A 22,993-nucleotide genomic window follows, 5' to 3' on the forward strand; every position below is an offset into this window, starting at 1 on the left:
GAGAGAGAGAGAGAGAGAGAGAGAGAGAGAGAGAGAGAGAGAGAGAATGGGAGAGGGAAGAGGGATGGGGAGATTCTTTTGACATAAGGTCTCTAACATCCCTTCCTCCTGGGTGATTTTACAACCAGCCACATAAAGGTACACTCCAAATATCCTCCTTCCTTCCCTATTCCCCCCCTTCTATTGTTTCCAACCCCTTAGCTGTCGTCCCCCCCCATCTCATCTATCTCGCTTCATCTTGTCGGGGCTGCGTAGATCTGATCTGTCTGGGGCTGGGTCTTTTCTTTCTCCCGTTCGTTCGTTCTTTCTTTCCTTCCTTCCTTCTCCCTCTTTCTTTCTTTCTTAAGAGTAGGGAGTGACAGATGGCGGGCCCGCTTTCCCCCGAGAGCGAGATCTCCCTACATGCGAGCGCATGTCAATCACCGCAGCTCATGTGATAACTCCAGCGGATGACGTGCCAGCCATATGGTCTGGCATCAGAGTTGGTACCCCCTCTGCCTGCGCGAAGCGTGCCACTTCCCCTCCTCCTTTTGGATAAGACACTGAAGGAGACGGGGTGGACCTCAAGGAGCCTGTGCCTCTCTTTTTTTCCTCTCTCTCTCTCTCTTCCTCTTCTTCCTCCCCTCTAATTTTCTCTCCCCCCCCCCTTACTCCCAAAAGATGCGGGGTCCGAGGACTTGAAGATTCCTCCGCTCAGCTTTGGAGGTAAGTTATGTAAGGAAGAGAGAGCGGGGCAGAAACTTGAAAGGATGGGGTCACGCAACTTGCCTCCCCACCCCACCCCCGGCCACCTTCTTGGATCTCTCCCTCACTACAGATCTTATCTCTCTTTCTATCGACGCCCCCCCCCCCTTCTGCGCACACACAATTTATTTGTATCTTTGGGGGAAGAATGGCTAGAGAGGGGGATACGCGCGCGGGGGGTGGGGTGGAATAAGCTATCTCTAGGCAAGATTTTTTTATAGATCCAAAATCGCTTATGTAGCAAAGATCGGTTTTGCATGAGATGTGTATGTGTGTGTATTTTTAAATAGATCTCAGCAGCCTTTGTGGCACGTTCAAAGATACCATTTAAAAAATAAGAATAAGAATCAAGCAGAGATCTGAGCAGACGATCCGGTGAAATACAATTTTCCAATTGTATTTAATAATAATAATAATAATTAAAAGAAAAGCCGAAGAGCCTTATCATTGAATCGAAGCTGTAGCACTTATTGGAGTGAACGGCACTCTCTTCAGCTCATCTACGGAGCTGTTGGTTTTTAGCTTGAGGGGGGTTTTTAGGAGCGGGTGCGTGTGTTGGGTGATCTTTCCCCATTCTTCTTCTTCTTCCTCTTTTTTGTGAAAACTGGCCCCCACCCCTCCCTAAGCAAAACACAGCGAGGGCAAATGCTCGCACACGAACTGCCAAGCGATCCCTCGGTTCCTCGTGGTTTTGGAGCAAAAGGCTCCCTAGGAAAATGGTCTTCAGCGGGGTCTGCATGTGGGCTAATGGAGCCAGTGTAGGGAGGGAGACAAGCGGAAAGCAGAAGCGACTGGAACCGGGTGGGACCTAGCGATTCTGCAACAGCATCGAGATCGAGTAACTCAGGGAGCCTTTTTAATAATAATAATAATAATAATAATAATAATAATAATAATAATAAAAAATCAAATTAATTGATTGAATGATCGATCAACGTGTTATATACCCAGAATGTTCTTTTAGGGGTTTAGAGTGAGGTACGAAACCATTCCCTGAAAAAGAAAGAGCGTTGGCAGGACTCAAACAGTTTAAACAAAAGCAGGACAGGGGGAAATTGACAGGAACGAGAAGTTATGAGGGTTGGGATGTGATGGAGGAACGCGAGGCTGGGGGTGGCTGGGGGCAGCGGGATGCAAAGTTCCAAATTCTAACATTTCGTTCTAATATTAATATTAACATTGATTAAAAAAGAAAAAAAGAAAACCACCCAGAAATTGCGATGGACCGTCAAGCTTCGGGTGGGATGGGACGGAGAAACCGGAGAGAAAAGTTAGAGATTTCGCTTGGCATTCTCTAGATCTCCGCCTCAAAGCTCTCCAGAGATATAAACAGAAGCAGGCTGGCTGGAAGAGATCGACGTGTATATACGAGCCGGGGAGGCAGAGGAGATGGGGCGTAGCGATTTTAAATTCCCTTGAAGATGATCGCATAAACATGAACCTTAAATTAAAAAAACAAAAACAAATAAGCAGCCCCGTAAAGAAATCGAGGAAAATATCCACTACATTTCAACAACAACAAAACGAAAGGGTGTGTGTGAGAGAGAGAGAGAAGGAGGGAGGGAGAGAGGGAGAGAGACAGAGACTGTCTGTAATGAACCGGATCTATCAGAAATATTGCACCAATTCCGCAGCAAAGCAATGGAGACACCAATTAATTTTAATCACACTTTAAAACGAGTCAATTGCTTTTATGGAGGGGAGGGGGGAGCGCGGTTTCAGGCCAGTTCTAAGCCGCTCTACCATCCCCTCCTCCTCCTACAAAAGCTCTGCTTAAATTAGACTCCCGTTAAAAGTATGGGTGGGAGTGGGGAGGGCGCGGGAGATTTTGTCTCTGATCGAGCGGAAGGTAACCAGGATTATTTTGACGAGAGCCGCTGCACGTACTTCGAGGCAGAACGTTTGGGAGAAGAGTGCAATAAAAAGGTTAAGTCAGGCTTTAAGAAGCGCCCTATCTTATTACGATCTGGGGGGTGCAGAGGAGTGAAAATGCAGGAGTTAAGGGAGGGAGGGCCTAAAGGCCAGAACCCCACGACTTCCTTCTCTAAAACACGCTCTGGAATGTTTAGAGAATCGTCAGCGCGTCGGATCCGGATGGGGATCACGGTTAATCGGTTTGATCCATTTCTTAAAAAAGAAAAGAAAAGAAAAACAGGACTTCAAAGAACAAATTATGGGGTTCGAGAACAAACGCAGAACCGTGAAAGGGGTGGCTGGCTGGCTCTTAAGCACGTCCAAAGAACGGATTTCACCCAGCCATCCGGAAGAGCCACCTGGCATGTTCCAATGACAGCGCAAAGGCATATACTTTGGGACGCGACGCTCTGCACATCCTTGCAGATCGTAGGCAAAAGTTAGGTTATTTTGCTTGGGGAGGGAAGGCCCGTTCAGCCTTGGATGGGATGGGAAATCGGCCCATGCCATGGTAGTTCTAAATGGGCTTAAAACCGTGGACCAGTCAAGGTTGCTCCGGCTTTAGGATGAAGTTCCAACAGTCCGGAATAGTTTGGATGACGTGCGTGCTTAGAGTTAGGGCTGCTGAGGCTCTGGAAGAAACTTGTGCTCTTATTTCTCGTTTCCATTCCTCCATCCCTTCCCTCCCCCCCCCCACCCTCTGTGTGCGTCCCCCCCATCCCCTCCCTCCCTCCCCCTCCCCGCCCCCATGTCACCTCTGCAGCCACCATGTTGACGCGACTCTTCAGCGAGCCCAGCCTGATCCCAGAAGTTCAGAAATTCTCCAGCTGGGCAGACGACTGCGACGACGAGGACGACGACGACGACGAGGCCAGCGATAAAGATGAGCGGAAGGGCAAGAGCTGCCCTCTCCAGGACGAGCAGACCGACGGGGAGGCCAAAGACGACCACGACTTAGGGGGCGAGGAGGAGGAGGAAGAGGAGGAGGAAGAAGGGGTCGAGGAGGCGGAAGGGGATCGCCCCAAGAAACGGGGCCCCAAAAAGAGGAAGATGACCAAGGCCCGGCTGGAGCGCTCCAAGTTGAGGCGCCAAAAGGCCAACGCCCGCGAGAGGAACCGCATGCACGACCTGAACGCCGCCTTGGACAACCTCCGCAAGGTGGTGCCTTGCTACTCCAAGACTCAGAAGCTGTCTAAGATCGAGACGCTGAGGCTGGCCAAGAACTACATCTGGGCCCTGTCTGAGATCTTGCGCTCGGGCAAGAGGCCGGACTTGGTGTCCTACGTGCAGACTTTGTGCAAAGGCTTGTCGCAGCCCACCACCAACTTGGTGGCGGGCTGCCTGCAGCTCAACTCGAGGAATTTCCTGACCGAGCAAGGCCAGGAGGCCGGCAGGTACCACGGGCCCAACTCCACCTTTGCCATGCACCCTTACACGTACCAGTGCTCGCGGCTCTCCGGCGCGCAGTGCGCTTCCAGCACCATGGCTAGCTCCCACGCCCTGCGGACGCACGCCTACTGCGCCACCTACGAGTCGCTCTATGGGAACGCGTCGCCAGACTACAATAGCTCGGAATACGATGGGCCCCTGAGCCCTCCTTTGTGCGTGAACGGGAATTTCTCCCTCAAGCAAGACTCTTCCCCAGACCACGAGAAAAACTACCACTATTCTATGCACTACTCCGCCCTCCCGAGTTCTCGCCCGTCCGGCCACAATTTGGTGTTCGGGTCTTCTGGGATGCGCAGCGGCGTCCACTCGGAGAACGTTTTGCCTTATGAGATGCACCTCCACCACGACAGAGGTCCCATGTACGAGGAGCTCAATGCTTTTTTCCATAATTAACGACTCCTCCCGCCTTTGGGCTCCCCTTCTGGTTCCACGCCTAACCAGGGCCACCTGTAGATCCCCAGTGGGTTGCGTTCGCGAAAGGGATAGGCGTGTGTGTGGTTCTGTGCGCGCGTGTGGGCGATTTTTATTTGGGGTGGGTGGCAACGGCCCATGGCCTTCTCGAAGCCCCTGCTCGCCTCTTCCCGAGAGCTGCAACTTTTCATTCAACTGTGAGCCACTTTCCCCCGCAGTTAGAGAGGAGTAATCTAAATAATAATAATAAAAAAACAACAACAACAATAATAATATTAACAACAACAATAACACCCATTCCCATCCCTAAACCTATTGAGCCGGGCGTACTTGTTTCAAAGCAGCGTGTGGAAGGCGGGTTCAGCCCGATCTACAAGACACTTAGGCCGAAGCCACGGACTTGACTCACCTCGAATCCGCTGGGATTCGACGGGGTCGATTCTGTTTGAAGTCAATGGTCTTCGGCTTAAATGAAGAGTCGACGGAGCTGATGAAGCGCCCTGTTTCCTATGGGACTCCTTACTTGACTGGGAGTTGGGGTGTAAACCGGATCTGAGACCTGGTCTCCTCCTCTGCCCCAATTACTAATAAAAGAAATCTGGTGCAATATATGCTCTAATGCAATTTTATATATATGAGAAAGCAAACTATATAGCTTCGTGGACTGTTTAGCTGAGGTCTTGACTATCTAGAAAGGAGGGTTTTAGATCCAAATCAGAAGTGCTATTAAGGAAGGGGGGAAACATCAAATTTATGGGGAGTGTGTGTGAGGGGGAGTCAAAGGTTCGCCCCACCTTAAGCGATTGCCTATATTGAGCAATGCTCAATATAGGCATTTAATCTAGAGACCAGAATGGCTGTAGAGCGAAATAATTCAGTACAGGGCAGGAGATGGTGGGGGGGGAGGGGGGCTTTCCATCATTCCAGCAATTGATTCAAGAATTCCCCGAAAGTTTAATCTATTTAAAGACGTGCTTGTTTGTTTGTTTTAAAAAAAGACGTTTGCAAACTTTAAGTCAGACTTTCAATGCAGTGAGAACTTTAAAAAAGCAATAAAGGGGCAAACAGATGATAAATATATTCTATCTTTATCTATGCAAGTAGGTACTGAAACTAGGGAAAAAGTTTTTTAAATGAAGGAAAAGGAAAACAAAAAGGAAAAATGAAAAACAACAACAACCAAGAATCCATATGAGATATTAGAAATATGGACCAACAAACTCGCTGAGGTTTAAAATCGAGCACTTTTTTGATTTGGGGGAAACGGACTGTGGTATGTTTCCCTGGTATTTAACAATCACTGACTTTTTGAAACCACCCTTGTAACCCCAAGTAACTTATTTTCCAAAATTCGTGTGTCATGCTGTTTTTTACCTGTTTTAAAAACGTTAATGAAAAAAAAAGTGGAAAAAAAGATTTTTATGAAATGACAAAAATGTTTTGTTATGCATGGATAGGAGGGGGAAACGCAAATATGCAAAATTTAAAGGTGATGTGAAAAATAACACTGATTATTATGCTTAATTCTTACGTTGGCTAGTTTTTTCCCCTCCCAATTAATAGTAACTCTTAATTTCTTTCTTTCTGTAATGCGTTTTTTGGGGGGAGAAATACGTTTATGTAACAATACACCAGTATATAAATCTCTATATAAAAACCAACATCTTCGAAAGACTCAAACTGGTATATTTTTCCCCCAACAGAGTAATGATTCATTTCTCGTTCCTTTGATGACTTGCTTTACAGCCAGGGGGATATGTCAAAATATTGTCTCAGATTCCCAACCCCCAACCACTTATTTTAATATGGCCCTGCATCACCTTTAAACATACCAGCATTTTTTTAAAAAAATAAATAATCAAAAGCAAAAGGCACACATTTCTGATTGATATTTTTTAAAACAAAACTCAACAACGTTTTACTAAAAAAAAACAAGACCAGAAAAGTTGTAGTTCAGATTGAAATGTCTATTGGACGCCAGAAGTGCTTTGCGTGTGTGCGTGTGTACATGTGTGTTTGGTTTCCTTAAGATGAATAAATATTTATGTCAAAATGATATCCTAAAGTCCAAGGGGGAAAGGGGAGGGGGGAGAGATTTTTCCAAGTCTTGTTTTAACAAAGGAGAGTTATTTTCCCTATTGTTTGTTTGTTTGTTTGTTTTGTTTGTTTGCGCCAAACTCTGTCTTGTTCGGTTCACACATTTTGGAGAGGACACTTTTGTAAGACGGGCTGCCTTTTTCGCGTCTGTCTGGCCTTCTAAAATCTCTCTCCCCCGCCCTCCCCGCGCTTAACACTCCCCCCCCCAAAAATAATACTTAGCAAAAGGTGAAGACCCTCTATCAATGGAAGATATATAACCCCTCCGCACCCCACACCGCGCCCCTATCACGGGCATCTTTGAAAAATCAGGAACACTAGGGAAAGGTTCCCTTGCAAACATTCTGTGTAGTTGTGGGGTTTGGGTTTTGTTTGTTCGGTTTTGTTTTTTTATTGCATGCATTGTTTAGGGGAAGAAGAAGAAGGGACAAAAAAACAAACAAACCAGAAAGGGGAGGGTGTGTGTGTCAAGCCCTGGTCTTCAATGGTATGTTTTAAGCATTAATTTGCAGATCTTTCGTGAAATGCATCCGAACACTTTTTGACAGGCTGAGAGCTGCGAGTCAGCTATGATCTTATTCAAACGTGTAATGAAGGAGCGTCCTAAGACGACAATTAATAAATATTAAATGTTTACTCCCTCAGGTTTGCTAGTTTACTTCAAACAAGTGTATATATATATATATATATATATATGCGCGAGACCCCATTCTTTCATTGTAGCCAGACACGTTTCTCAAAGAAGAGGCGGGTGGGTGTAAACCCTGAACTGATTAAGATGGCTTCAAAGCATCCTTAGCTTGACAGTATGTCTTTGGAAGATCTACTTAAATATATATAAGAATTCTTCTTTCCCCTCACACACTCTGTTGGTTCTTTTTTTTTTTTTTAACTTGGAAGGTGGGCGGAGATCTACTTCTCATTTTATAAAGACTAATGTGGTTTTCTTGTCTTGGACAGATGGCATTTCCCCTGCAACATTCCCTCCCTCCCTCTTTCCCTCTCTCTCACACACACTTCCCTTCTGATCTCATAAGCAAGAGTAAATTCAAGACCAAAGTCTCTCAAAACTATTTACTGGGGCGAACGGTCTTTCCTGGTGAATCTACTATTATTTAGGACTTAAACAATCGATGGATAGCTATTGGGTTCTTTTATTTTAATTTCTGAAAGGGGAGCTTATTTACAAGATAAGAAAACCGGAGCTTTAGGGAGCTGTCCCAAAGACGCGTGGTGCTGAACCCGAAGCTCCGCCGGGAAGCAACAACCGCCAGTGCCCCTGATCTCCTTTTCCCCTGTCGAGAATTCTCGGAGAGGGTGAGCATCCGTTTATGGGTCCTGCAAGGAGGGCTACAAAATATAGGAAAAGGAAGCGTGTCTATTATCCTGCAAGCAGGAGGCAAAAGTTAGGACAGGCGGGGCCAGAGCGGAGATTCTAACCTGGATAACCAACAGGGATATATCTAAGACATTCGTGGTGGCTTTTGGTGGATGTGAATGGGACCCGGTCTATATCAGTGTAGATTTGGTCGATTTCGAGAGTAGAAAAAATGGGGGGGGGGTATTTGGAATTCTGGTGCCCCCTTAGATTCAACACAGACTGATAAACACTCGCACAAACTTTCGTCCTTCCATTGAGGCCAATGAACATTGGCCCAAAGCTATACGAGGTACATCACAAGGAGACGTGGACGGGAATTTTGGCTCTCATCATCCTTTTCTTCATCGCCATCATCTCTCTGTACTTGCCCAGCAAAGCACTTACTCTGGAACCCCCCTATTATATAGTGGGCCTGACTTGGAGGCACTGTGCGCTTCCTTCCCGCGCCTTGATATCCAAGAAGTTCGGGATTGTCTCCATCTGCTGCCTTCAGCAAAGCTGCCCCCCCCCCAAGGGACCCGAAGATGGCTTATGATGGAAGCTTAGTTTTTGGATGTCCCTTGACACCCCGGGCCAAAGCCCAGCACGCAGAAGTAGGAGCTCCTAGTCATCCACGGAAGACGTGTCCCTCTTTCCACCGCTTGCTGATGGCCTTGGCAGAACCGCACCATCTGAAAACGTCAAAGATCGCAACTTTTTGAAGGATTACACTAAGGTGGTTTGTTTGTGCTTCTTTCACACATACACTTATTTATACACATAAGTATTATAGCATGAGCCGGAAGTCAGTGAGCTGTAGCTTTTTCCCAGGAAGTTGCGTTACCCTTCTTCCCTTCCTTCCTTCCCCCACAATTCTCATTCCTTTCATCCTACCAATTTCCCCTCCTGTCTCTCTTCCTCCGTCAGCCCCGCTTCCTTCTTTTCTTTAACAAACAGGTGTAACTTCGCCTAGGTGGGGGTCCCTCCAACCTCCCCACCCCCGCACACCTAGATATGTTCCGACCCGCAGCACCATCTTCCCATTCCAGTTTGACAGCGGGCAAACACTCGCCTGATCCTTGCTCGTTCCGCACCTGAACTCACCAGGTACCACTTCTCTAAGCCTCAGCTGCCTTTCTCCCTAGCAACCCCGAAGAGGGAGGCGAGTCTCTGCGCTGCTCTCCTCTCCAAACGCCTGCAGGTTTCGACTCACAGGTGGGCGTCCGTCAGGCAAGCGATCAAAGCCTCTTGTCCCACAAGGTCAGCGTTTTGCTGTAGCTCCATCGGGGCTGGGCTGAAACAGACTGTGCCCCCCGCGCCAACCCAATCCACAACTCAGTTTTCCTTGAAGCCACCGCTCTGGAGACTGAATCGGATTCAGATCGGCGTTCTTCTCTTTAGCCGATTGCAAATCGGCCTGAAATCCCACTTCTGCTTAGCTAAGGTGTGGATTTGTATTTTCTCCCTGGGCAAGGCGCACCGGGCTGCAGCTTCCATTGGGAATATAATGGCTGCAACAGTTAACCGGTTTCCACCCGGCTTCAGCACGCGGGAGTCCTTACACTTGAAGCTGCAAATCATATCTATGATTGTACCACCTCTGGTACAAGCAGCATATAGAATTGTTTGTGCTTCCCCACCATCCTGTGGTTTTCTAGAGGCTTACGCATTTGTTCAAAAGGACCACAGAACCAATACTTTACGGCAACACGCGCGCCAGCATTTCTGCCATTTCGGTAGCCTTTGTGAACAGCCGCATCCGGGTTTTGAGCTGCTCGGTGAACCGCTTCAAACCATGCAAAGGAATGATGTTCCTGCTGCAACCCTGCTCATCTTGAATTCGGGACAGTGGGTCTCTCTCTCTCTCTCTCTCTCTCTCTCTCTCTCTCTCACACACACACACACACACACAAGTCCTCCTTAAGTCGCCACATTAGCGGATAACACTCGCAACACAGTCACACGTGCAATTATTGTTTATTGTTCCCAAGACTTTTCTGCAGGCGAGGAAACACCCGGTGTCCGGGTTTCTGTACTGCTCAGCTAAGAGATCTCCAGCACTTGACTTCCTGGGTTTTGTTTTGTTTCATCCACTTTCTGCCTTGCCGGGGAGCAAGGGACCGATCCCCCCCCCCCCCCCAAAATCTCCACATCCCTACATTCTTTGCTCACGAAGAAGGGGAAGGGAGCAACCCAACACACGCACGTGCTGTTTTCAAAATGATCACTGTAAAAAGGCCCCAAGGACTCATCTGTTATCTGCTCTCACCTGCATGGGAAATACTGTATCGGAATGTCCAGAGACCAAGCGGAAGGAAAAGCCCATCAAAAGCAGAGACTTGCTTCAACATTTCCAAAAGTTAGGGTTCCCCATTTGGAGTACACAGCTATACACGGGTATGTGAATATATGAGCTATCGTATGTAATCAGACACGTGTTCACATTCCCGTGGGAAACCTTTCCTGGGAAGCGGAGGTTGGTCTCCCTAGTTGGCACGCACCCATTCCCCACAAGCCCAAAGAGACGTGTGTCTGATCTTCACATCTGAAGATGTGAGCCATACCGGTGTGAGTGCGTGCCTGCACTTTCTCCTCTGCCGGTAGGTATAGGAAGAGTAGGTCCCTAGCTATGTTTACTGGGCAGTAAATTCCACCTGGACTTTAAAATGCTGAAGCCACGGAGGCAATACGGTCACAGGTACAAAATATAGAGGTCTTCCCCTCCATGGTGTGAGCTTCTCCTAGGTAACAGCCTAGCTTGTGTATGTGCGCGCGTGTGTTTATACGCATTTGTATGGGCAGACTAAAGGCTTGCGGGATCTGTTCTGTTATGACTATAAAGAATAATAAAAAATGGAACCCCAAAAAACCCAGATCCACCAACCGGAGCCTGGTGCAAAAGACATTCGCTTAGCCTTGGAATCAAAGCATTCTGAGGCCAGGAATTTGTTCAGAGAAACCGACCTGAAGGGAGCTCACCTTCTAGCCAAATAATGATCCACTCTCTGGTTACCCCAAGCTTCCATCATTTCAGAGACATAATTTAGCTGGAGTCATTTTCTTGCTGGTGTTGCAAAAGAATTGGGAGATCCTTGCCGATCTATTGCAAATCACCTAGTAAATCGAGATTCACCCTCTCCCGATCTGATTTGTATCTACAGTATACCTACAATATTGTTCATTATGCGAACATGAACATATATGGGAAAGTCCTCCCCGGCACTGAATGTACACCTCAGGCACAGACGCCTTATGTCCGTTACATTGTCCAAAGGATGTGTGAAGAGTAGCGCACACGTGTGTGGACCGCCTCATCTCTCACCGCTCTTGGCCAATTCACACGTGCTTCCACGTCACTTGGTTCCTCGGCATGAAAGTGTGAGCCGCCTCAATCGACAGCCATTGCTTCGGGAGTTCTGTTAGAACTCTCGGTGTTGGTGTTAGCGAGTTGTGATGGTCCACAATAGACACACAAGCAAGTTTCCCTTTTTGATGCTGACACACAGGTGCACGCTAATGATTCGGGCCCTTAGAACTCTTCGCTGAATGTTTCAAAGGAAAAGCGTGGGATCTGGGGTAGACACTGCCGATCTGGACATTCTCTGTCCAGGTATGACTCTGCGATGGCTTCTTCAGAGGACTGTGCCATTCCTTGGTGCTGGAGCAACCGGGGATAGACAGGTGCTGGTCAGCAGACCCTGAGCACGACTCAGGCTACTATTTCATGCCACCGCACAGGGGTGCCAACTTGAATAAAATATTGGAGGGGGGCAGGTAAGCATAATCAATAACACACACAATTTGCACACACACAATTTGAATGGGAATGCCCATCCGCTTTGGGGGAGCAGCCCCCTCGAATATTTTATGGGGGCTTCAGCCCGTAGGAGTTGGCTTCTGTGCCACAGATTCCGCACCACCAGTAATTTACACATGGTGTAACCGTTAAGGGTAGGAGGAGGGTCCCTGAGCTAAACGCTTAGGTAGCATCAACTTGTGTGCCCGGCACTGTATGAAATATCCAACCACGTGGCTTCTCCTGCTGTCAGATCTGTACATGATTAGACCAGGCGGGGAAAGATCAGGGAAGGGCAACTGAGAAGTCCAGGTTAATGTGCTTTTATAGGGGAACTGAAGCCTGGACGGGAACCGAATGCGCGCAGCCCTGAGAGAAGAAAGTCTGGAGCGTAAATGCGATTTCACGGCAACAATCAGTGCACACCTTATAGTTTTATCTCCACGAAGGTGTAGAAAGAAAGAGAGAGGAAAGGACACCATTTATAATTGCTGCATTGGATTAAGAGATTCAAAGCGACTAGTTACTTCTCTCGACGGTCCCACAAAGAGATAAGATAGATCTGTGCATCTTCTAGGAAGGAAGGAAAAAGACAGAAAGGGTAAACAACACACGGAAGTTCTTGGCTGAAGCTTGTTGCACACGGGGGGGGGGGGAGGCAAGATGATCTTAGCACCACACGCTGTAAACTTCCCCCTTTTTGTTTAACCGATTAAAGTAGCGCGACTGCCTCGGAATATTTTTGAGTTCGGCGGGCGCGTATCTGTTTCGGCGTATCTGTGCGCCGCTGTGGTTGAAAGGTCGCCTCTTCCTTTTGCCAGCTCAGCTACCAGAAGCTCACCCTCCGGGTCTGTTCCGAGCGCCTGGAGGACCCCGTCGCCTGTCTTCTCCAGGTGGGGAAGGTGGGTGGGTCAGCCACGCGCCCTTCTCGGCCCTGAAGAGTTTTCGGGTTGGTTCTTTACGCTTATTGTCAACGTCTCAGAATATCGATCTCGCATCACTTCTCTTTCCCAAAAGTAGGTCCACGGCCACCCGGGCCCACGTCCAGGGAAATAAATACTCCTTGCCACGCCATCCCTTCCTCATCCCTTCACGATCCTGCCTCTCCAGAGAGCCAGCCACTTCGGTGCCCCTGAAACAAGGCCAGAATCGCACCTTGCACTATTTGTAAGAATTTGCGCGCAGGCTGTCCGGAAATGTGGGCTAGACAGAGGACTTTGGCTAGTAGGCATTGATATGAGTGTGCGTATCTATCTATCTGTGCCTGTCTATATCCTGGAAATAAATATGAGTCGCAGTGCAGTCCGGCAGACTTTTCGTCTTTTAAAGAGAGGTGCAGCATTTTCCAGATTGGAGAGATGAATCCGCGGCAGCTCAGCTGAGAAAGTTTCTTGGTTTTGTTTTTTTTCCTGGAGGCTGGGCGGAAGAGAGAAACGGAGAGGTGGATCATATCTTCTAACCTTATTTTTTAAAGTCCGTTTTGAGGCTTAGTCAATTACCAAACATTGGGTGCCCCCCCCCTTTGTCACATTTTCAGCCCCTCCAAATGAGGATAAACCATAGATATCCGGCTTTCCTTAAGAGCGTTTGCAGGAGCACACAGATTTTTGAGAAAGAGTCTGTGTGTGTGTGTGTGTGTGTGTGTGTGTGCTCTATCGATAGCTGAAGCTAGCTTAGCTGGCATGCTTCTGGCTGGCAGTGCCAGCTTCCTGATTTCCGCAGTAGTAAAAGAGAGGCTCTCTATGGGGAGTTAGATGCCAGGCTGTTGTCTGTGCCAACTGCCAGCCAAGGGCCACTGAAGGGAAGTGGTTAGCTTGCTACAACTGAGTGTCGGACATCTGTTCACTCCAGAGCAGTTTTAAAGGGGAAGGCCCCCAGTATTAAAGGAAGGCAAATGTACACACACACACACACACACAGAGAGAGAGAGAGAGAGAGAGAGAGAGAGAGAGAGAGAGAGGCTTGCTGAGGAGCAGGAAAACACACGGGCACGGGCAGGCACAGCATCCCCTGGCTAGCAAGGAATAAATATACTGGGCAGATACAAGGTTCAGAGACGCTACAAACTCAATTTGGAGGTATATAATCGAGGAAAAGAAGGGTGTGCGCGTGAGAGAGAAGCGTGACTCTGCTTAAGGGGGTTATATGATTCATTCACTGAGCTTTCTTGAAGAAGAAAAATCCCGAAAAACTCTTTTTCACTGCCCACATCCAGGTTTTCAAAAGAAAGGAGCCGCCCCAGGATGGGGACATTTTAAGATAAACGAGGCAACGGGGGGGACAGAGAAGAAGACGTGTCCAAAGATGGTCCCAGTCACGTACTCAATTCCAATCCTACAGCAGCTCTTGCTACCCGCGTTGGATTTCTGGCACTCTGGTCCCGTTGCCCCCCAACTCCGCTGGCATCTAGCAGGCGCTGCCAAAGGGGCGCAGGAGGCAAATAGACTTCTGACAGAAGAGTAAATTTGCCACAAAGAGTCAGGGGAGCAAAAGGAAGGGGAAAGGAGAGGAAAAGAGGAAGAGGGAGGAAGTGAAGGGTTGGATAGGAAGGAGAAGAAAAATTATAGCTGGGTCAATGCTCTCTAATGGAGGCGATGGGGAAAATGCTGGTGTATTTCTGGAGTGGAGGTTTGGAATAAGTGCATGGCCATATTAGAGAGAGAGAGAGAGAAATCCAGTCAGATAGTAAGAGTGCTTTATCGATTAGACGACATATAACAGATAAGCCCAGATTTCTTAACAGAGGCAAGCCCAAAAGACTACAGGAACAAAGTCCCCCGTCTCCGAGCCTGACGCTACAGGCGCTCTCCTCTCCTCTCCTCCGTCTGCGGTGGCGAGCTGGGAAAGTGGAAAACTATATATATACCAGGCAGCGGACAACACCATACATTCAAAGCTCATTTTCAGCACTCCCCCCTCCCTAAAGAGTCCTGGGAACTGTAGTTCAGCCCTCACGGAACTACGATTCCCAGCACCCCCCCCCCCAAAGAAACTACAGTTCCCAGAATTGTCTGGGGGAAACGCGCGGTGCGTTAGATGAGCCTTAATCGTATACGCAGCCTCACACCGTCTTCCCATTGGCCCTCTCCTCAATGTCTTGGGGGGAAAGGCCAAATTCCGAACAGGGAAATCTAATTTCCTTTTTGTATTTTTTAAAAATAAAGCCGGTCAATGTGCCAAGCGAACGACTGGCTCTCCCTAGACTTGCTCAAACCTATGTACTGTATTTCTGCTCTTTTTTTTCCCCTTCCATTTTTTATTTGCAATGGAAATAAAATCCTCGCTTGAAAAGAATTTGCGTGGAGAAGTTTATTGGGAGGCGAGAGGCTCAACTGCAAATCCGCCCCCCCCCCTCCCAAACTGAGGGACCTTTCCCAATTTCTCTCCTGCACTCATTGCGTTTATTATTGTTTCCTTTCCAGAACCGGGGACGGGGGGGAGCAGGGACGGAGGGGAGCGAGAGAGACTCCAACGACATCAGCCATTCCTGCCAAGCGGCCCCATGCCTCCCTCTTTGCCCAGTGGCCAGGCGGATGCCAGGCTAAGCAGAAGGGTGGGGGGGGGAGAGGGAGGCTGGGGAGGGTAGGAGGAGACCTTGCTTCAGTTTAAATTTCGTGGCATCTGTTCATTATTATACAGTGTAGATTTTTATATGGACAGCTAAATTAAAGACAGATTTTTGCCAGAATTGCAGATATCGTTTAAAAGAGAGAGGGAGAGACGGAATTGGGGGGGGGGGGGGGGAGAGGGAAAGAAAAAGAAAAAGAAAGGAGGATTCAGAACCGCTTAGTCTGATTTATTTCAGAGGTGGGTGGTTTGAGGCATAAAGCACGCAGGATAAAAATAATCTCATTGCATTTTCCCTGACCATTTTTAGAGGTTGACTAAGGTGCGTGCGCGCTCACTCTTGTGCGGGAGATATATCTGTATTAACACCTTGTTAACACAGTTCAGATCAGGGTGTGGGTCTGTGTGGGTCTGCATTCTCACACACTCATATATTTCAGCGGAGGAGAAATCGATCCATCAGTCCATCCATAATGGGCAAAATAATTCTACCGATCCGATCTATTCGCCTATTCCTTTAAAAAATATAAAATATGCTATCTTATTTTTTTGTGACTTTTAGATGGTCTGTCTATCAGATTGATTTATCAATTCCACTGTCTGCCCACCAATTCCATAGCAGTCTCCTAAGTCGCTAGACTATTTTATTCTGTGATTTCATTCGTCTGTGATTTCCCCCTGTATTCTGACGGATCTCGTGTAGATTTCATTCTCTTCACTCATCTGTTACGCTGTTTTATGTGGGTGCATCCTTTAATATTTTTTTCTTCCCCCATCCACCCATTTGCACCCACCTCTCTCGCGACTGACAAAAGGTCAACTCCAAAGGCGCTTGGAAATCTACGAGACGGGCCTGAAATCAACATTCCCCCAGTCAGTGCCCGGGAGCAGCGCACAGCGAGTTGGGTAAGGAGGTGATCTGGGTCCCAGATGTACCCTCTCCCTGCGAAGCTCATTGGCTGACCTTGAGCCAGTCATCATCTCTCACCTGAGCCTACCTGAGAGGGTCGTTGTGAGGAAGACAGATAGACACGTGCTGCCAGTCTAACCCCACTTGCCTGGAAGCAAGCCGCATAGAATTCTATAGGGCTTACTTTTGAATAACATGACTAGTTAGGACTGCGATGTAGCTCAAATGAGTTGCATTGCTTCTTTTTACACACGTAGAGAAGCCCAGGAGCTTTGAGTGCCGGAGGCAGAAAATAAAAATGGACACACACATACATACACACACTCCTGGCCAAAACAGGATAATAAACTGAATAAATCGATCGTTTCCTGTGCTTTCATGGTAGCCCAAAATATACTGCCAGTAATCATAGTCGATCCTGTGCAAGCAAACAGCTGCTGGGTGTTACAGAGAGGGAAATAAAAGGATGCAGTTGATCTGCCTGAAGAATTAAGCTATAAGTTCCTTACGCTGAAAAATCTTCACACACACACATCCCAAAATGGGGAATGGGATGGGGGAAGCGAAAGCCTACACACACACAAACACACACACACACAGAGAGAGAGAGAGAGAGAGAGAGAGAGAGAGAGAGAGAGACTGTGGAAAGCAACAAGGGGAAATGGGCCCGTATCCCTTGATTGACATTTAAGAGAGACACGTTGAAGGCAGAGAGAAATGCAAATTTCACCTGGATAGAGGAAGGGGATGGAGGTAATTCCCCCAAGTCCCAAAACACGATTAAACGTGGGCTGTCTTCTCCTCTTTTTTTAATACCCTTTCTCTGTTTCACGCACCCTTCCAATCTGACAGCACCCTCCTCGAAAGAGTTAAAGTAGGGACATCTGTGTCTGCGAATTGTGGGGAATATCCGAACCTGCCAATGAGGGCTGGCATCAACCGTGTAACAAATGCTTGATACTTTGGAATGCCGAGTCGCTTGGCAGGTTTTGTGTTCACACACACACACACACACACGCCCAGGGGACCTATTTGCAAAGAGATGCTCCCCTCACCCCCACAGTTCCTTCACTACCTATCTGGCTTCTATGGGGGGGGGGGGGAGTGGGGGTTGCGCTTGGCCTCAGCCTGGCCGACCAACTTATCACCGAACGGGAGATCGCCGGCTATGAGAGGCTGACGCTTCTCCTTCCACCAGGGAAACTATGGTCAAGATAAGAAGCAGGGCGTGTTCTTAGAATAGGTCGAGATCTCTAACTATATATCTGTCTATCCACACGCACGTTAATGAACGTATTAACTAAAACCTACAGTGAAATGCTGAAGGAACTTCCTGGGGTCTTAGTAAATTTGTAGAATCGACAACAGAACCAAGAAGAATCCAGAGATGTGGATTCTGTGGGCGGAGGTGGAATTCGCCAGGAAATTGTGTTTGCAGGGTGAGATCTCCATTCGGTTCGGGATTAACCAGGACACAGGCCATGGGCGTATCTGGGGCGGTGGGGGTGGGGGAGTAAGTAAATAAATAGACTTAACTAACTGACCAACTGCATCTCAGATATCTCGGTTCTGCCCCCCCTATAAAGCCTCGCCTCCTGGCTAGGCCCATGGCAGAGGCCCCGGAGGAAGGTGGTCTCTAGTATCAAGCTTCATCCAAAGACATTACCTCCAGGCATGTGCAGAGCGCCTTCCCTCACCCACGGGGATTAAGTAACCCTCTCCGTCCAGTCCTTGGGGAGTTAATGGGGATAGTTTTTCAGGTCAGAGAAGAGGAGGCTTCGGGGCGGGGGAGGGCTGCCCCGGCGCGTCTTATTTTTGGAAAGAGACAGCGCGCGTCCGCTTCCTCGCCTCTTTTTATTCTTCAGCCACCTACAATCCAGGCTTGAGAAAACGGACAGCGAACAGGGCGCGCCTTTATCCGCGAAACAAGGGCTTCCTCTGCCGTGTAAGTTTGCCCTGCAGTGCAACCCGCCTGTCCTCCTTATGCGCCCAGAGACGTCTCCCCACTAGCCAGCCCATCTCTCCCCCCGCTCCATTTAACCATCTCACACACGCCCCCAAAAGCTCTCCCTATCTATCTATCTATTTAAAAATGAAGAGTTGTGTGTTTTTGGGTGGGGAGACTGAGCCTAGGATCTGCCACTGGCCACGCTAGCCTTTTTATGTTTTTGTTTTTTTGCTAGCCAAAACCGCAGGCTGCGTTGCTTTCCTCTCCCCCACCCGAAGCCAAGAATATGAAGCTTCGCTCCAGGGGGATCTTGGTGCCATTCGGTGCCCGGTGCCAGCTGGGGGGAGGAGGGGGGAATCAGGGAGGGAGGGGGAGGGTACGGAGGGGGAGGGGAGCACATCTGAAATTCCAGGACATCTGTTCGCTATATAAGATAGTGCTCTTGTTAAAAAAGGCCCTGGAACCTGTACAAGCCAGCAACCTTCCCTTGTCAATATCCCTGGAGAGGATGAAGGGGATGGGTTTTTTTTGGGGGGGGGGTTGGTCGGATTTTGGGGGGTGGATATCTCGCCATGCATGTGGACACATCCCAGCCTGCCTTTATTTGCATTGATGGATCTCGAAATTCAGCCGTTCCCATAGGGCCCCCTGGCCTTTTTGTGGGTTTTAAAAAAACAACAAAACACCACATATAGGCAGACACTCGGCCGCCGCCCCCCCCACGCCGCCCTTGCACAGGCGATGGAGTTGAGGCTGCCGGCCCCCTCTTCCCTGGCAGAGCCACGATTCTGGCAAGCTCTCCCCGGCAAAGGTGAGAAGACAAGCCTGGTCGCCGCAGCCAGAATCAATTACTCCGCGCCCCTGTTATTACCCGCTTAATTTGGAGAAGGGCTGAAACGCGCGGACCGACGGACTGTTGCTTCGCAGCGCTGGGATTTGGGGGTGTGTGCGCAGGGAGGAAGTAGTAGCGGCAGCCCCGGCCCAAGCTGGGGATGGAGGCGCCCAGGAGCCTGGAGCGGGTGGGGAGAAGAAGAGCGGAGGCCCACGAGGCGCCTCGCCAAACTTCCTGGAGGCCACTTTGGACCCCCAGCCGGAGCTGCCGGAGTTAGACGGGAAGAATCCGCCTGGCGCCACGCAGGCAGGCAGGAACAAAAACCAAGAAGGCCCTTCGGTCTCCCTCTCGCTTGCCTTTCCCACTGTCCTCCCTTTTCTCTCCCCTCCCTTTCCCCGTCTTTCCATTTCGTTCCTTATTTATCCTCCCGCTCCTTCCTTCTCTTCCTGCCCTCCCCACTATTTTCATCCCTCTTTCCTTCTCCTGCTTTTCCCTTTCACTTCCTTAATTTTTTTATTTCCCTTTTCCAGTCCTCCCTGCTCCCTCCCTTTCCTTTTTATTTTCTCCTCCCTCGCTTTTCCATTTCTCCTTCCTTTTCTTATATTTCCTCCTCCTTTGTCATTTCCTCCTCCCTTTCCCTCGCTTTTCCCTTTCTTCTTCTTTTTATTTCCTCCCTCCCTCCCTTGTCATTTCCTCTTTCCTTTTCCTTCCTTTCCCCCCTCCCTCCCTCCCCCTTTAACCCCAGTCTTCTCTTGGTCACCACAGAAAAAAAAAACCCAACAATAGGGAAGTGTTACTTTTATCATTAGCAAGATTCAAGGATTTGTCCTGGCGATCTGCGCACGCGGGAGAGAGGCTGTGGGGAGAAAGAAGTTGTCCCTGTGACGCCCCTTCTCTCCCCAAAGCAAAGACAAGCGCCTGTCCCTTGGAGGGCGAGGTTCCTGGGGCAGAAGAGAGCAGCAGCCGGCACTTCGGGCACGGAGCTTTGCATACGGGCAGGACGAAGGCGCTGCTGGGTTGAGCCCTAGAGGCGCTTTGCGCGCCGCTTCGCCGCCGGCGGGATTCGGGGGCTCTTGGGCTCCTCCGTAGCGCGAAGGCCAATGGGGGGGGGGGCTGATTCCAGGACACAAATCTGCGTCCCATCGTTTCTTTAGTGCCTGAACTCTCTCGGACAGAGCGAGGCAGAGGCAAAAGCAAAAGGCGCCGAGGCTTTAAAACACACCACCACCACACGCCAACGCTGGCAACGCTTTGACTGGGAGGGAGGGAAGGAGGGAAGAAGCCTAAAGCTAATACCAACTTGCAAAATAATGGCATATTAGGCCGCCCCTTTCTTCCTCCACTCCAATAATTTAAATACATAAATTGGTGGATCTGATTCTTTCCTCTTCGCTTTTCTCCTTCCCTTCCTTCCTTCCGAAGAACTCGAGCATTTATCTTATTTTCTCGGAATAATAAGGAATCTCCCTATACAGGAACAAATGACTCGGGGTCCTGCATTTCACTTCCCGACCCTCCCCCTGAGCATACACGCGCGCACACAGAGATCTAGCCCCTTGCGAAGTGCGTGAGATTCCCAAGCTGCGGCCTGCCCGCGTTCTGGCACTAGACGCGCTTCGAGCGGGTCCGGGGAGGCAGGTGGCTTCCACCTGACCGATTCTCGCTCGCGAAGCTGCGTTCGGAAGTCCCTGCTAGATGGAGGTGGGGGTCGGGAGAAGCGCGGAGGGGGAAAGCCGGGTCCTTCTGTTCACTCTGGTTCATTTCGTCGCGGACGCTATTAAGACCTCTCGACAGCTTGACTCCTAAACATGCCAGGCTAGGAAGAACAAGCTGGTGTCTTTCAAAGAAGCGGGGCATCTTTGGGAATATTGTGGGATGTGATCCACCGGTAGCAGTCAAGTACAACATTCCTTGTAATGCTAGAGTGGACATGCAAGGGAATGTTTGGTCCAGCCAGGGGAAACTTCCTGTTCCTCCTGGCCTGGAGCATCCTTCCTCTTGCATGTGACCAGTGGTGGGCGTGACCTTACCTGTCCAGGTAACAAAAGGATGAGTCACGCATCCCTCCCTTTTTTTCTCTTTCTCCTTTCCTCTGCTTCCAGCTAGGACTGCTCTGTTGGCTTGCAGCCATCAGCAGCACAGGGATTGTGCCCCATATGGGGTAAATCCACATGTTGCTATTTGTAACTTTAATTCTTTAAGCCTGCCTTCAGGAATGATACTGTGTACTGAACGTGAGAAAACTTACTTTTTGTTGACTATCAATAGGATTGTGGTGTCTTTATTCTTTTAAGAGGCATTCAAGGGAACTTACCAGGAATGTACAATTCAGTCCGAGGCAGATTGAATTGTATAATAGTAAGAGATCCTAACGAGCCTGCAACCAGCTTTTCGCTGTGCATGACAAGGGGAACGTAACTCTGCTACATAAGGAACTTGCTAGTGGAAGTTAGGAAGGATATTAATAAACAATATACAGTGGATGGTTGGGTTGCGAATGTGATCCGTGCGGGAGGCACGTTTGCAACCCGCAGCGTCCGCAACCCACAGTGCCGCGTCTGTGCACCTGTGGGTTGCGATTTGGCACTTCTGCGCATGGGCGAGTGCTGTAACCTGGAAGTAACCTGTTCCAGTACTTCTGGGTTTCAGCACGTCTGTAACCCGAAAACGCGCAACCTGAAGTGTCTGTAACCCGAGGTATGGCTGTATCCTCTCCTGCCACCCTCAACATTCCTACAAATATCTTGTAGGCAGAACCTGCCCACCCATGAGGCAAGGTGAGGCAACCGCCTCAGGCAGCAGGATCCAAAGGGGCAGCAGATGGAGGTCATTATTCCTCCCTTGTTCCTGATGTTCACTTACACCCTTTTCCCTGACAGGGAGTGGGGGATGCCATGTTGTGGTTTGCCTCAGGTGCCAAAATGTCTTGGGCCAGCCCTGCTTGTAGGGGCAGACTGGTGGTCCTTCCTTGAGCATCTTCAGATGCCTCCCATAGACTTCAGGATGTATGGTAGATTAAACAGGTCCATTAAGATGGAAGGAGGTGGTGGGTGAGATGCCCCAAAGGGCCTTCTTAAAGCATATACTGTAGCTACACCTTTCCAAGGTGTCCCCTGAGGAATCTTCTGCACCCAGGAAGGATCCATTCTGAATTTTTTTTGGGGGGGAGGTGGGAGGGCAAGTCAAGTCAAACCACAAACCACAAATAAGAGTCTCTGAAATTATCTGTGAGTATGAGCACAGGTTCCTCATCCCTTGCTTAGGGGGTGGGAATCCCAATAATTCAGTGGTTGTCAGGCATGGCAGAGCTTAATTTCTCCCCCCAACACACAATTAGCCTATGGAATTCACTGCCTCATGATTTGGCATTGGCCATGAGGTGAGGCTGCAAACTCAAGGATAGCTTGGTTGGTTAGAGTATGGTGCTGAGAACACCAAGGTTGTAGGTTTGAACCCTGTTAAGGGACAGCTGCATATCCCCCGCAGTGCAGGGGGCTGGACTAGATGATCCTCAGGGTCCCTTCCGACTCTATTATTCTAATCTTAACCCCACTTACCCAGGAGTAAGCCCCACTGAATTCCATGGGACTTCTTAGCAGACATGGTTCCTATCTATCTATCTATCTATCTATCTATCTATCTATCTATCATCTATCTATATCTATCTATCTATCTATCTATCTATCTATCTATCTATCTATCTATCATCTATCTATCTACCATCTATCTATCATCTATCTATCTATCCACAGAGGATGCAACTGTCAATGGCTATTAGCCATTGTAACTATGAGGAGAGCCCCCATGTTCAGAGGAAGTGTACCTTTGAGCACAACCAATGGGCCACCTCCCATTGTGGCTTTTTGTGAGGGTTTCTAGGGGCACCAGGCCAGCAGCTGAAGGAATTCAAATACTGGACTAGACAGGACCTTGGTCTGACCAGGGAAAGCCATTTTTATAAGATA

General features: G+C 48.9%; 1 protein-coding gene across 2 annotated transcripts; it reads left to right on the top strand.

Moving 5' to 3' along the window:
• Positions 1–377: 377 nt before the first annotated feature.
• Positions 378–4,782, top strand: NEUROD2 (neuronal differentiation 2). Of its 2 annotated transcripts, none has more exons than XM_083409278.1 (2): positions 378–705; positions 3,422–4,782. In XM_083409278.1, exon 2 carries the CDS (start codon positions 3,427–3,429, stop codon positions 4,498–4,500), a length of 1,074 nt encoding a protein of 357 aa, XP_083265404.1. In that variant the 5' UTR covers positions 378–705; positions 3,422–3,426; the 3' UTR covers positions 4,501–4,782. The 2 variants fall into 2 exon arrangements, with proteins under 2 accessions (XP_083265404.1, XP_083265405.1); XM_083409279.1 differs by lacking the exon at positions 378–705 and adding an exon at positions 1,653–2,670.
• Positions 4,783–22,993: the final 18,211 nt, after the last annotated feature.

This window comes from Podarcis tiliguerta (genome assembly GCF_965153285.1).
Source record: "Podarcis tiliguerta genome assembly, chromosome: 13".
Lineage (NCBI taxonomy): Eukaryota > Metazoa > Chordata > Lepidosauria > Squamata > Lacertidae > Podarcis > Podarcis tiliguerta.